The sequence below is a fragment of the Callithrix jacchus genome, chromosome 11, assembly GCF_049354715.1.
Source record: "Callithrix jacchus isolate 240 chromosome 11, calJac240_pri, whole genome shotgun sequence".
NCBI lineage: Eukaryota > Metazoa > Chordata > Mammalia > Primates > Cebidae > Callithrix > Callithrix jacchus.
Genome location: NC_133512.1, coordinates 73,932,288 through 73,948,319, shown reverse-complemented (window position 1 = coordinate 73,948,319; position 16,032 = coordinate 73,932,288). Strand labels below are relative to the sequence as shown.

At 37.0% G+C, this 16,032-nt stretch overlaps 1 protein-coding gene across 7 annotated transcripts in view; it reads left to right on the top strand.

Moving 5' to 3' along the window:
- Positions 1–16,032, top strand: part of RELN (reelin) — a 559,409-nt gene that overhangs the window by 357,907 nt on the left and 185,470 nt on the right. For all 7 annotated transcript variants that reach the window (XM_002751683.6, XM_002751684.6, XM_078343077.1 and 4 more), the window contains 5 exons: positions 2,004–2,155; positions 9,119–9,231; positions 10,568–10,776; positions 11,517–11,645; positions 13,067–13,176. In XM_002751683.6, the coding sequence (XP_002751729.4) occupies positions 2,004–2,155; positions 9,119–9,231; positions 10,568–10,776; positions 11,517–11,645; positions 13,067–13,176 (713 nt within the window). The remainder of the gene's footprint in view (positions 1–2,003; positions 2,156–9,118; positions 9,232–10,567; positions 10,777–11,516; positions 11,646–13,066; positions 13,177–16,032) is intronic.

Below are 16,032 nucleotides of genomic sequence, written 5' to 3'. Positions count from 1 at the left end.
TTTATATAAGACCATTCATTTAGGCCTGTGAATCTTGAAAAGAGATCTAAACCTGAAGACCTCTCTGAATATTTTGGGCATGTAAAGTATGTGCCTAGAACCTCAACTATTAGAGGAGCTAAGGATCAGGTGGTCATTGCAGGTTTAGACAGGCAGATGATGTAGCAAAGATCTAAGGGGAAGAAGATGCTAAACTATCAGAGCTATGATTTTAAGGGGACTGCAGTACAAAAGCCAAAGCCTGGTAGCAGTAGGCATTAAGAACAGGTACAAGGGGACTTTGAGTTGAAGTGGTGGTCAAAACTGCCTGACGTGTGATCAGGAGCAGAAGAGGCTGCTTTCCTGCTCTGTGCCAATGGCATGGATTGTCTCAGACAGTAGGGCAAGGATGTGGATAGAGAAAGCAGTGGAAAGTGAGGATGGGATACAGGCAGGGCACTCTACAGGTTTCATTTATTTTCTGGAGATGGAATCCTTTAATCCCACCATCACAAGAATTATTGAGGATCTACTGGATGTTGAACACTGGGCTAGGGTCTAAGGGCTCAAAAATAAGACACAGATCCTATCTTTGGAGCTGACATATCAGGAATAAAGAAAGGCATGTAAAGAAAAGATGGCAATGTACAATGAGAAATGAGATCACAAAGGAATCATCTAATTTAGTCTGAGATGGAGTGGTAGGGCTGGGTAGGAGGAGCCAGGAAGTTTAGGAAAGACTATACAGAAAGGTGTTTGATATTTAAAGGACATCTTGAAGAATGACCCTGAGTTTGTTTGATAGACAGTAGTAAAGGTTCAGAGGGCTGTCAGATAATGTTTTAGGGACTTTGAATTCACATTATATGGCAAAAGAGTTTGGATACAAGGCAGAAGAGACATGGTGCAAGGTGAGAGATTGGGGTAGAAATGTGTTCTTGGGCCAGGCCAAGAAGGACTGTGTATTCTACATGAAGGAGCTTGGAATTTGTCCAGATGGCTGTAGGGGAGTCCCTGAAAGACATTAAACCAGTGAGAGATGTGATTATATTTGCATTTTAGAAATATCACTGAGTGTCTACTACATAGTCTGAACTCCTCTCTTTCCAAACTCTCCATGAATTGGTTCCACTGTACTATTCAAATGTATTTTTCACTCTTCCCCAACACACATTCTTCAGCAAAGTCTGCTGATGTCTGCACTGTTAATAGTGTTAAGGTCAGTCCCACTTCTTAGCCTATACTCATGTGATTTCATCAACACATTATGCAACTGTGGTAGGAGTCTAGGCTCTCGAGTCAGGCTGCATGGGTTTGAATACTGTCCTCTTCCTTTGCTAGCCATCCTTAACCTCTCTTTATCTGTTTCTTCATCTAAAATTATGGTAGTAATGGTGACTATCTCATAGAGTTACTGTAAGAATTAAATGACTTTAATGTGTAAATGGCCTAGAAAAGGATCCGGCCAGCTAGTTAGCACTCAATAAAAGCCAGCTATTTTTATTCTCTTTTACATATCCAATTACCTATTTGACGAGACCCAGCTTAAATCCCATCTCCTTTTTGAAAACTTGCTAGACTTTTGACAATTCTTATGGCTTTTCATTCTACTACTATTTTCAATACATAAAGCATTGTACAAGTATTTATATTATGATTCTGTCTTTTATAATTCACTTTTTCCTTAGTTCATTGATTTCCCAACTCAACTATAGGTACTTTAAGAATAAAAAGTATCTCAATATGGAGCATGGTTCTGGTAACAAGTAGACATACTATACACAATATTGATGAAATTCATCCCTCTACAGGAAAACTATAACTGTGAATGTAATGTGTTTAAAGTTTATTCACTACCTAAAATTTGTGTTTAAAGTTTATTTATTACCTAAAGTGTCATATCTTTATTTCAGAAGTATTCATTACTAAGTAAATGTTCCTGATTTTAAAAAAATGTTATGCTTTATAAAGATTTGACTTAATATTCTAACTCTAACTCTTAATTATTCTCTTTTGTTTTTTAGATGGGAAGTCCTGGGAGCTGTCATTGGTACAGAATGTGGAACAGTAGAATCAGGCTTATCAATGGTCTTCCTCAAAGATGGGGAGAGAAAACTATGCACTCCATACATGGACACTACTGGTTACGGGAACCTAAGGTTTTACTTTGTGATGGGTAGGTACATTTTACACAAAATTTGTTCACCCTGGGGAAAATCCAGCAGCTATTCCTGAGGAAGTAAGATTGTTTGTTGTCAACTACGTAAAATGAAAATTTATGAAATATGAGTTCTGCAGGCAGACCAGAAGCCTGTGGTACTCACCCGTGTTTTAGGCCAGACCCACTTGAACAGCCTATAGAGAGCTAGTTGTGGCTTGCCATGATGAGGCCTGAAGACAAAGTACCATAATACCTTTATTCCACCTCTCCCTCCATGGTCATAGCTGAAAAGACAATGAGAGAGAAGCTAAAACAAAGCTATTTCTTTTTCCTAGCTTCCCCAAAAAACAGTCATCAAGGTGAGCCTTTGTTTTCATGGATATCCCATCATTGCATAACTCTTTTGTTGTACGAAGCTGAGAATAGGTTAATACTTTAATAATATTCTCTATTTTTTAATATGTTTACACACACATTAAGAAAAAATGTGTTCATAAGATAGTTTTCTTTAAAGTATTGTAGAGCAAATAAAGAAGGTTGGAAAAATACCCAAAAAGGAGTTAGAAGGTTGAACTTTGTGACCTCCAAAGTTAGTCAACAAGAGCCATAGTGACATATTCTCTCGCTGATGTCATTCCAGAAATGTGAGTAGGTGTCACATGCCTTCTTTGTTGGGTGACTAGAAAAGCACAGGCAACATCTGGAAGTGAAACAGGAAATAAACAGTGTCTACCTTTGAACTTACTAGCAAAGATGTCAGTTCATCAGGACAAACAGATCTCCTGAATCTAGCTTCCCGTGTTCCTCATTTCACCTTTTTGATAATCATACAGTTCAGGGTTGCGTGGGAAACCTCAGATTGTATCATATTTTCAAGCATATTACCTATGTGATGTTAACTCATTTTCCATAATCATCTGTTTGATAACAGAGAAATTGTGCATATGAAATAAAGTAATGTAATCTCACATTTAAGGGTAACCTCATCTTGACTCTGAAATGGTTTGTATATTTAAAGGCTCAGAGCTCATTTTCTTCCTATTATTAGAATTCAAACTGGCTCTCATTTTTTCAAAAGGGATTCCTGGAAACCTTAAGCCCTCCTCGAAAAAAGTTGTAATAAACATTTAGTATGCCATCTAATTTGAGTTTTCTCCTTGTTCCCCATTTTTGACACAATATATTTCATACTATATTTTTATTTTATTATAGCAAATTAACCATATTTGGTGATTTCCATGAGCCTAAGACATCATTTTGTAAGTTCCTTCATATAATTGTCTTTATAGAAGCGGTTAGGTAATCTTTGATTTTTTTTCTGGAACAAAGCATATTATTAATCAATGAATTAAAACTGTGTTGACTATGATAGGGAATTGATTTGAAAGAGCCTAGAGAAGTATATTATCCCAAGTAAAAGCATCTTGCATCAATTAAAATATTAAGGAATGCCTATTCAATATAGAGCCTTGAGCTAGGATATATGGAGAATACAAGCAGGGAGAATAATGTCACCTGAATCACAGAGTTCCTGGTCAAATGAGTCAATATATGCAGAGCACTCAAAGCAGTGCCAAATAAATATTTGGACTCAGCATATCTCTGTTGTTAATGATATAAAAATTAATTAGAGTCACCAACCACAAGCAACATCTGACTGTAAGGTAAATGCAGCCTGCTTTAATGGAATGAAATGCTATGGAAGTATAAAGGAAGCCATGAGTAATAGCAGCGGAGGGATTAGAGTAAAGCTGCATGAAGGAGACGGCATTTGAACTCACCCCTGGAGTATGGGCATGATTTAAATTTAAGTAAGAGAAATCCAAGCTAAGCCATTATGAAACAAAAAGGCACAAGAATAAAGGTATGTGATACGTTTGGGGCTGGGTGATTTTCCCAATATAGATAAATGGAATTGTGTAAAATGGAACTGGAAAAGTAAATTGGAGCCAGAGTAGTGATTTTCTTGAATTCCAACTAAGGAGTTTGGATTTTCTTTCTCTAGGTAATATGGAGCTATCAGACAATTCCTGTTAGTTCAGTATTACATTATCTCCTGTGTTTTAGAAAGGTAATTCTTATAGGAGTATGAAGGAAGATTGAAATAATCAGAAATTACAGGACAAGAGATCAGTTAGGATAGGGTTGCTAGATTTAGAAAAGAAATATATGTATAAACCAGTAAGTGTGTAAAAGAATATTTTGATGTTACTTATGTTACGATCAGGTTTCTGGAATGCCCTATGAAAGGAGAAATTCTACTCAGGATTTGAATCGGATTTGAAAATCATCCATGTGCAGGTGATAACTGGAACCACTAGAGCTGCTGTGTTCTTCCAAGCAGAAGGTAGCATAAGACAAACAATTCTTAGGGAGAACCCTCATCTAGGTATAGGTAGAGAGAAAAATAGTAATAAAGGAGACTGAGAAAGAACATAAACAAAGGTGGCCAGAAGGTGTCATTGGAGGCTAAAGGAGGAAAGAAGATGGTTCAGGCTGGGATGGCACTGAAATGATCAACAGCGTAGGAATGCCACAGAGAGAGAGAGAGATCAACCAGGATAAGGGCTGAGAGACCACCAGTGACTTTGGAGAGAGTTTTCCCAATAATGTGGTGCCTGGAAAGCCAAAGTATAATACATGGAGTTCAAAAGAAAAAGAAAAATGTATCACTAAAAGAGGAGGACTGCTACTTGAAGAGTTTTATCACCAGAGAGAAGAAAAGAAAGGCGGCTAGATTTTGAGGAAACAGCAGCACCCAGGGAAGGTGTTTTTAGGATACGATACGGTAGGGTGGCATAGGGTAGGGTAAGGGTAGAGTAGGTTATGATAGAATAGGATAGGGTAGGGTAGGTTAGATAGAATAGGACTAAACCTATAGAAAAGATTTTAAAACTTAGTTGGCTGATGGGCAATAAAGCCATATGGAAAGAGATTTAGGAAGAGATGGTTATAAGTAGCCCCTTACTAAATATGGTACCTTAGGAAAATCATACTGATAATTAATCTGGATTAGATCACACCCTCTCCCTCTGAGCCCCTGACTATATGTTCTGCCCTTAGTTCATATGAGTCTGCTGTGAGCACATTTCTGGAACATTTGCTCAGCTTCCAAAGTTCATTTCAACATCTTTTTCCTTTATTCATATATTCATGTATTCAATACAAATTTATTGAGGACCAGTAGAGAGCACTGTTCTTAGGGCCAGAACACAGTGAATTAGACAAAAAATAACCTAGCAGACATCACTAGTTCATGTATTTGTTTATCATTCCTCCAACAAATATTTACTAGGCATCTTCTATGTGCCCAGCTCTTTTAGCTCACATTGTACCCTTTTCTCTGAACTTTTACTGCAATCATGGCAGCACAACACAGTTTACTGCCAATAATTATTCTTCAAAAATGACTTAAAACAATATTTAAAATATTTTAAGACTGACTGCCTCATTTGTTTTTGTTGAAATCTTCTTGAATCTTAATTTCTGTACAAGATGCCTCTGAGTCACGCCTTTCCACAAGATGCCAAGGGCTATGAAGCTGAAGAAGAATCCACATCTCCCTGAAGAAGCTGCTGTCATTGAAACTTCACAGAACTATAAATTGCTCCCGGAAGAATCTTTCAGATAAAATCTGTCATCATTTTAAAGTCTTGGCTCCTTTTTTCTTCTGCCATTCTGGGCTGGGTGTGACTCCCATGTGTGTTTCAGTTATCTCTGAAGGGCAGATGCAGTTCATGAACTGTTCTTAAGAGAGCAGAGAGAAGTTACAGCAAACAGATTAATGAAATTAGAGAAAACTGATAGTTCAGTGCCTATGTCATTTGGTATGGTGCACTAAACCTGCACTGCCTGTAATTGTTCACGTTTTTTTGTCCTTTTTTGGTAAATTCTTAATATATAATTATAAATCCTCATAATATATATATATATATATATATATCCTCAATTTAAAAGTTGTGTTTTTGGTTGGGCACGGTGGCTCATGTCTCTAATCCCAGCACTCTGGGAGGGTGAGTGTGGGCGGATCACCTGAGGTCAGAAGTTCAAGACCAGCCTGACCAACATGGAGAAACCCCATCTCTACTAAAAATAACAAAATTAGTCAGGTGTGGTGGCACACACCTTCAATCCCAGCTACTCAGGAGGCTGAGGCAGGAGAATTGCTTGAACCCAAGAGGCGGAGTTGTGGTGAGCTGAGATCATGCCATTTCACTCCAGCCCGGGCAACAAGAGTGAAACTCTGACCCCCCCAAAAAAAAGAAAAGAAAAAAGTTGTGTTTTCTAATAGGAAATTTCATTGTCACATGGATCTTTTCTCCAGAGGCCATCAATTAAAATGGCATTAGTAGCTGTATTTATCCTAACACTGAAGTGTTAAAGGAAATGCTTGAATATATTATATAAATGTCAAAATCATAAGATTTTTCTCTACAGCTTGAATAGTAAACATTTTTAGGATGGGGTATACATTGTCACCATACCTGACCTCTCCATTCTCAGCTCAAATTACCTAATCCAGTAAATATTTATTATATGTCACATTATGTGTGCCTAACATAGTTAGCATGCCAGATTTCAATGCTTCACAAAAACCATCCTCCAAGACTTACCTATTGAGTTGTAGTAAAGGTTTGAAGTCAAATAGAATAACATTAAAGACATGCTTTACTTTGGGACTATGGGCACATTATATAACCTTTCTTGGCCTCCTTTCACTATCAGCAAAATGAATCTATATTAATTCTTACCTGAAAATGTTGTTAGGGGATGAAAAGAGATAATGCTTGTACTTGATTTTACATAGTTCATAGTAAGTACCTAATGAAAAGTAGGCATTTTTACCCTGTCATTATTAATAATACTCCAGGAGTCTGGCTCTCAAAGAAACCCTGATACAGTACCAACCACCATTTGCAACATTAACTCTTTTGTCAAACCAAAACCCCCCAAATTTCCTTGGGAATAAAATTATTGGGCAGTTTTCTCACAAGTGACTCAAACATAAAATCATGAGCCGGAAAATTCAATGTACTTGTAAAACTTTTCAGACCAAATATGGAGGTCAGTTCCCCATGGCTTCACCCTGTAACTCACTACTACCATAAACTGGGCTTTTCTAGGAACACACCAATGAAATGAGAATGTGTGCTAAACTCTCTCCTTCTCTGGTTCAGCTAGAAACTCTAGTAACAGGCTTATTCCCAGATTCCTACAGTCTTCTCCAATTTGCCTTAAAGGAGCTTAGTTTTCAAGTCAGATGCTGGCTTTCCTGCCATCAAGCCAACTTCTTGGGTTGCTTCCAACTGATGTATACTCAGATGTGCCTAATAATTTTAGAGTTCACATAGGATAATTTAGTCAAGAATATTTGTGCAACATAATTCCAGTAGTGTATCTTAAAAATAAAATATAAATAATGTGTTATTTAAATTGTTAGATTATCAAAAGTTGTTGCATTTTGGAAGATGAAATAAGATGTGTCATATAAAGAAGACACCTGGCCAATCAGAATGGGCCTCATAGGTAACCTTAATGAGGTTACTGCAGTCAGCTGTACAGGTCTCAGGTTTATAGATTCAGAAAATGAATTTTGTTAACCCAGAGCTGACATCTTGGAGATTGACTCATGCTCTAAGCGCAGAAGAGGCTTATGAACAAATGATAATTCTCATCAGTAGACGATGAAAATTTAACTGCTAAGCACAAGGGAATAGTTAATATTTATGGTATCAGAAAAGATATATATCACCCAGTAATTTTACTAGCAGGGGTTCCAGAGCTATGATAGCCTGATGCATTGTGTTCCACTGTGGGACACATTTTGCACATGAATCCCCAAGATTTTCCTTGGTCATTGAGAACTTCTCTACTCCTACCCAGTGCATAGACATCCTATGAAAGTACATGTACCCCTGGCTCTTCCACTAGTTACATGATCTTAGCTTCAAGTGCCCAGCTAAGTAAGACATTAAGTGCCCAGTTTCAAGTAAGAAGCTAAGACCATGTAACTAACTCTGTCATTCAGCGCCATCGTCAGGATGATCTTAATTGCTTTTCAGCTCCAATGGAGTACTGTTTTTCATGACTATAAAGTAGAGTAAGAGAGAATAAAACACTCTGTGTACCTTCTAACAATCAAATAAGATACCAAATATAAAAATGAAAAATGTAAAATGAATTGCATTTAAAATACAAATAATGTGCTAAAAGAGTAAAGATACTATGTGCAACACTTTGAGTAATACTACTTCAGAATTCCTTGATGCAGGGAGTCATCACTCTTGTTTTAAAACCATAACCAATAGGTTCTGAACTTTGGTCATAAAAACCTCAAATTAAGAAAATAACAGTTTATTAAAAGCAGAGCACATCTTTTTAATACAAGTTAGAACATGGACGTGTAGGCCAGGCATGTTGGCTCATGCCTGTAATCCCAGCACTTTGGGAGGCTGAGGTGGGCAGATTGTGAGATCAGGAGTTTGAGACCAGCCTGGCCAACATGGTGAAACCCCCATCTCTACTAAAAATACAAAAATTAGCTGGGCGTGGTGACAGTTGCCTGTAATCCCAGCTACTTGGGATGCTGAGGCAGAAGAATTGTTTGAACCCAGGAGGTAGAGGTTGCAGTGAGCTGAGATCATGCCATTGCACTCCAGCCTGGGCAACAGGGCAATGTTCCAGCTCAAAAAACAAAAAGAACTTGGACATGTAGTTGCTGCTCAAAGTAGACAATTATTTGAGTAATCTCATGAAGCAAATAGCTACTTTGGCCTTCACAAATGTCAACTCTTTGATCTTCAGTGTGGCCTACTTGAGCTATTGTTATAAATTATTTCCTTGTGTCTGTTTACCTTTGTTTAGGGTTATTCTTAAGTGACATCTGGGTACTATAATGATTTTTTATTCTGAAATTTATGTTTGATATGTTATGGATACGAGTTGGTACTAACAACTTAAAATTTTTGTTTTGTGCAGGAGGAATTTGTGACCCTGGAAATTCTCATGAAAATGACATAATCCTGTATGCAAAAATTGAAGGAAGGAAAGAGCACGTTGCACTGGATACCCTTTCCTATTCCTCATATAAGGTACACATGCCAATCTATGTGGCAGATAGACCACCTCAGACCACCCTGGACAAGCCTGAGTCAAAACCACAAAGGCTACTCTAGATACAGAAGATACATCTCTGTTCTGGCAGCCCAGGAAGTCGCCAGATTTCTTTAAAAGTGAAATGGACATTTTAACATTTATATTTTTTTCCTGACACAAATGAAAAATGAGGTCTTATCAGGAAGAATGAATTACAGTCCATCAGAAACAGTAAGGGAGAACCCAACCCTCTGACAGTTATTCTTGTCCCCAAAAAGGCCCTAAAGGTAGCTCTAATTATGCAGCTCTACAGACTTACTGTCAGTCATAATGAGTATTCATCCAGCATTTTGAGATTTCCTAGGTAGAAGACACTGGAGAAGCACAGGTTATAATTACCTTTGCTTTTTTCTTTTCTAATTAGAGCTACTGCCTGAGGTTGGCCTTTTTTCTTTGCCCTTTGTATATAGTACAGGTGTTAGCTCTGGTTATTTGCAAACATCTTCAAATTATGTGACATATTCATAAGGTGTGAAACTATCTTTTTGTAAAAGTAGATTTGTTTGTGCTAAGGCCACACCCACATACACATTATTAGTTAGCCTTTTCTTCACACTGATGGTACCCTAAGTACTTTAAAAAGCTTAAACACAGCTAACATATAGCATCTCAGGGTTTCAGTTGGAAAAACAAAACAAACATCAAGGTTAGAATGTTAAACAACCAATGTGACTATCCAGCACATTTCACGTGCAAAGGTAACTCAAGTTATACCATTTGGATTTCATAAAGGACTACGTTTCCAGCAGTGGCAAGGTAGAATTAAACCTGCCTTGGTCAACTTCATGCCTCATATCAAATCGGTTTTGTAGGTTATAATGCATTGACTCATTGGCTCTGATTTTTTTCTGTCCTATTTTCACAATACTAGTTTGGAAAGCCCTGAACACGATACCAATCCACTTTCAAAAAGGACTGATGAGAACATATAAATGTCAAGTTGCCTTTCTCGTGCTAATTAAATAAATTGGATACACATGCTTAGATAACTCTTAAAAACCGACCTCAGTTTATCTTCAAGCAGGGAGAGCCTGATCAAACACACACAGAGACCCTCACCTCCTGCACAGGAGGAATTCTGAGTCACTAAATCAAATGCCCCTTGAAGATAGCATTTTCTTCATGAAATAACAAATAGAACATAAAGGACATTTCCTGGTGCTTCATAAATGGCAGTTATGTACATAGTGTTTACTAGGTCAAATCTAGGAGAATTTACATGGACTGGCATAGAAAGGATTATGAGTGATTCAGGTCTCCTTTGTTTTAAAGGTTCCATCTTTGGTTTCTGTAGTCATCAATCCTGAACTTCAGACTCCTGCTACCAAATTTTGTCTACGGCAAAAGAACCATCAAGGACATAATAGGAATGTCTGGGCTGTAGACTTTTTCCATGTCTTGCCTGTTCTCCCTTCTACAATGTCTCACATGATACAGTTTTCCATCAATCTGGGATGTGGAACGCATCAGCCTGGTAACAGGTAGGAAACCCTATTTTGTAAGTGTACAAAACTAAAAATGAGCTTGCAGATTTGGCTATTAAATAAGAGGTAGTTTCTAAGTAGAGTTTAACTGGATTTTAAGTAAAATACTTATTGATGAAATAACACACTTTTCCCAAAAGAAAAGCAATTCAATTAATATGAGGGTTATGATTGGCTAGATTTCAAGTAGGAATGGCTTCATTCTAAGAGCTTGATCTTAGGTATCAGAGTCGTTTGCACATTGTGTGGCAGCCATCCATTACAACAGATTGCTAAGAGAGAAAAAAAAACTGAAAAAAAGCTTGACCTCCTGTCTGCTGCTGACCCCCTAATAATAAGCATGGAAATCAATTAGCACTTCAGGAGCTATGACTTCTCAGTTTCACTTGCCAAGTGTTGCTCCTATTTTTTCTAAGAATTTGGTGGGTCTCACATTCACAGGATGAAGTGACAGTGTGAGACGTGGTAATTGTCTTGTCACCTATCAAACTCAGGAGCACAAACTCAAGTTACCATTTGTTGTCTTTAAAACATAGTTTGTTTATAGCCGTAATTTAACTGCCCTTTGAAAGCTGGTCAAACTTCAGTGAAAGAGAAAACAATCATTTAGGAAACAGCATCTTTTAAAAATTTCACATTGTTTTTACAGATGTTTAAAGTACTTAACCAGAGCTGAAAATTTCATTTTATTTGTTATCTTTACCCCCTTTTTTGTGTGCTTTTTCTGGTTTTATTAGTGTCAGCTTGGAGTTTTCTACCAACCATGGGCGTTCCTGGTCCCTCCTCCACACTGAATGCTTACCTGAGATCTGTGCTGGACCTCACCTCCCCCACAGCACTGTCTACTCCTCTGAAAACTACAGTGGGTGAGTATATTCTCTCTGAAATAGTGAAAAACTTGAATCCATGTTGCAGAATAAAAATCAATGAGTAATCCTGAGACTAGCGTTTTTGTCATAATATGTAAGAAACCAGACCTAAAGTGTTCTTGTGAAAAAAAGAAAAAAAGATAATATCTTTGGTTAAATCAATGTAGTATTACAATTACAATTTGTAAGGCCACTCATTCTTTATGTACTTGGCTTATATTTTGGACTGCACGAAATATCTGTGTAAAGATAGGCGGGTGATGAAAAATGAGAACACATGAACACAGAGAGGGGAGTACTAAACACTGGGGTCTATTGGGGGGAAAAGGGGAGGGCCAGTGGGAGGGGGAGGTGGGGAGGGATAGCCTGGGGAGAAATGTCAAATGTGGGTGAAGGGGAGAAAGCAAACAAAACACACTGCCATGTGTGTACCTATGCAACTGTATTGCATGCTCTGCACATGTACCCCAAAACCTAAAATGCAATAAAAAAATAAAAAATTAAAAAAAAAGATATTTACTGTCTCTAACTTTCTACTTTTTTCCATGTAATTAAGGATATAATATACCTCATTGGGGGCTATGATGAGGATTAAAGTTGATTATATAAAATACTTGCCACATTACACAATAAGCGTATGGGCATAGTAAAAACATTTGCAAGAATGGCAACACTAAGTTGGGAATTGTTTTCTTTGTTATCCCCTCTTTAAATGTGTGTAGGGCAAGGGAGAGCAAAAAATAAAAACTAATTGATGCTAATTAGCACATCTCTGCAAAGATGCCTAGCATAAGATATATCTAAGCTCTGAGTATTGATTTAAAAATTTCTAAAAAGAATATCTAAAAACTAAATATCACCCACTATTAAAAACAAATTGGCTAAACATAGTGACTTACACCTGTAATCCCAGAACTTTGGGAGGCCAAGGTGGAGGGATTTCTTGAGGCCAGAAGTTTGAGACCAGTGTGGGCAACATAGTGAGACCCTGTCTCTACAAAAATTAAAAATTAGCTAGGTGTGGTAGTAGGCTTCTGTAGTCCTAGCTACTCAGGAGGCTGAGGCAGGAGCATAGCTTGAGCCCAGGATTTTAAGGCTGCAGTGAGGTATGATTGTGCCACTGCACTCCAGCCTGGACAACAGAACAAGACCGTCTCTAACAATAAATTAAAACTTAAAAACTATTCAAAATAATATAAAATAACAAATCCACTACTCTGGAATGCTGTGGATATTTTTACAAGCTGTGTATCTGTTTTAAAGATATAAGCAAATTCCACAAGTGAATTTAAAGAGTCTACTTATAAACTTTAGTGCTTTTCCAAGCACACAGAAACTAGAACATGAAAAGCATGTAAAATAGATTCAAAAGATATGAACATAGTTGTGAAGATGATTTTGTGCTAAATTTCTTGCAGGTGGAACCGAATAACAATTCCCCTTCCTAACGCAGCACTAACCCGGAACACCAGGATTCGCTGGAGACAAACAGGACCAATCCTTGGAAACATGTGGGCAATTGATAATGGTTAGTGTTTATGCCTGCCATAATCACATACCATTGATGTAGAGACTTCCTTTGCTTTTGTTCATCAGCACAGACTTAATCCCATTTCTAAGTCATGGTCTTGCAATTCATTAAACACCCTTTTTTCCATTTCTCCTTGGCATTCTGTTAGAAGCCCAGGGATGTGCAATCAGAATTTAAAAAAAAAGTGGAGTCAGCAGTATTAGATGCTAGAATGTTTCAACATTCATAAACAAAAAAATGCATAAAACCCTGAAACTGAAATTCACAGTTTATGACAAGGGATATCCTAACATTTTCTTTGAATGTTGTATACAAAATTAACATAAATACTTATCATACTGCATGTATTAAAATAAGACCCATTCTTCTCTTAGTAACTACCACATCTGGAATGCTTTTCTTTTAGTTGTAGACAACACACAGAAGGAAGCATCATCTCTAAAATACTAGTGAAACTTTTAGCTCCTTTTCAGAAAATAGTATAGAAAGAAAACTTGGGTACATATATTTTTAAATCTTTTGTCTTTCACTTTCAAGTGAATTGTTTTGGAAAACAATTTGCATCATCAAAGTTGATACCACTTATGACAGTGACAAGATATTTTAAGCTCTCGAGTTGCATGTCTGTACATTTCTTATACTTGTTATTAAGTGCCAACTCTTTGGTTTTTCTCTTTCTTTATTTATATTTATTTATTTTTATTTTTATAGATTCAGTGGGAACAAGTGTAGTTTTGTATATGAATATATTGCATAGTGGTGAAGTCTGGACTTCTAGTGTAGCTATCACCCAAACAGAGTACAAGATAATTTCTCATCCCTCACCCTCCTTTTACCATCCCAACTTTCTGAGTCTCCAGTGCCTGTTATTCCACTGTCTATGTCCATGTGTATACATTGTTTACTCCCACTTATAAGTGAGAGCCTGTGGTCTTCAACTTTCTAAGTAATATCAGTTAGGATAATGACCTCCAGTTCCAGCTATGTTGCAGCAAAAGACATTATTTCTTTCTTTTCGATGGCTGAGTAGTATTCCATGATGTATGTGTGTTTGTGTGTGTAACATATTTTTTAATCATCCATTAATGGACATTTGGGTGGATTCCATGACATTGCTATTATGAATAGTACTTCAATAAACATGCAAGTGCAGGTTTTCTTTAATATATTGATTTCTTTTTCTTTGAGTAGATACTCAATAGTGAGCTTGCTGGATAGAATGGTAGTTCTAGTTTTCATTCTTGGGAAATCTGTACACTGTTTTCCAGAGGTTGTACTAATTTACATTCCCACCAAACTCTTATATAGTATATAAGTGTTTTCTTTTCCCCAACGTCCTCATCAGTATCTGTGTGTGTGTGTTTTTTTTTTACTTAATGATAGCCATTTTGATTGGTGTAATATGGTATCTCATTGTGGGTTTGATGTGCATTTCTCTGATGATTAGTGATGTTTAGCATTTTTATATGCCTGTTGGCCATTTGTGTGTCTTCTTTTGAAAAATATTTGCTCATATCACTTGCCAACCTTTTAATGGAATTGTATATTTTTTTCTTGTTGAGGTGTTTGAGTTCATTGTTAATTCTGGGTATTAGTCCCTTCTAAGATACATAGTTTGCATATATTTTCTCCCATTCTGTAGGTTGTCTGTTCACTCTGTTGATTATTTCTTTTACTGTGCTGAAACTTTGTCTTTTGTTTTTGTTTTTGTTGTCTGTGCTTTTCAGGTATTAATCATTAATTCTTTGCCTTGGACAGTGTTCAGAAGAGTTTTTCCTAGATTTTCTCGATTAGTCCATTCTCACGTTGCTACAAAGAACTACCTGAGACTGTGTCATTTATAAAGAAAAGAGGTTTAATTGTCTCACAGTTACATGGGCTGTACAGGAAGCATGGCTAGGAGGTCTCCAGAAATTTACAATCATGGCAGAAGGCAAAGGGGGAAGCAGGCACATCTTACATGGCCAGAGAAGGAGGAAGAGAGAGTTGGAGGGTGGCGGCGGCGGGGGGGGGGGGCTGTTATACACTTTTAAATGACAAAGTCTGTGAGAACTCACTATCACAAGAACAGCAAGAGGGAAGTCCACCCTCATGATCCAGTCACCTCCCACCTGGCATCTTGTCCAATATTGGGGACTACAATTCAACATGAGATTTGGAAAGGGACACAAATCCAAACCATATTCGTTTTCTTCTAGGATTTTTATAGTTTCATATCTTACATTTAAGTATTTATTTCATCTTGAGTTAATTTTTATATATGGTAAGAGGTATGGGTCCAGTTTCATTCTTCTGAAAATTGCCATCACATTTTCCCAGTACCATTTATTGAATACAGAGTTCTTTCCCTAGTGTATGTTATTGTCAGATTGTTGAAGATCAGTTGGCTGTCTGTAGGTGGCATTATTTCTGGGTTCTCTTTTCTGTTTTATTGATTTATGTGTCTATTTTTATATCATCCATGCAGTTTTGATTACAATAGCCTTGTAATATAATTTGAAGTGAGGTAATATGATGCCTCCAGCTTTGCTCTTTTTGCTTAGGATTGCTTTGGCTATTTAGACTCTCCTTTGGTTCCATATCAATTTTATGATTTTTTTAATTCTGTGAAAAATGACATTGGTATTCTGATAGGATTTGCATTAAAGCTATAGCTTGCTTTGGGCAATGTGATTATTTTAATTATATTGGTTCTTCTAGTCCATGAGCATAGGATGTTTCTCCATTTGTTTTTGTCTTACAGTTCTTTTTTCATCAGTGTTTCAAAGTTTCTCTTGTAGAGATCATTTACCTCCTTGGTTTTTTGTTTGTAGCTATTGTAAATGGGATTGACATTTTGATTTTATCTTCCAT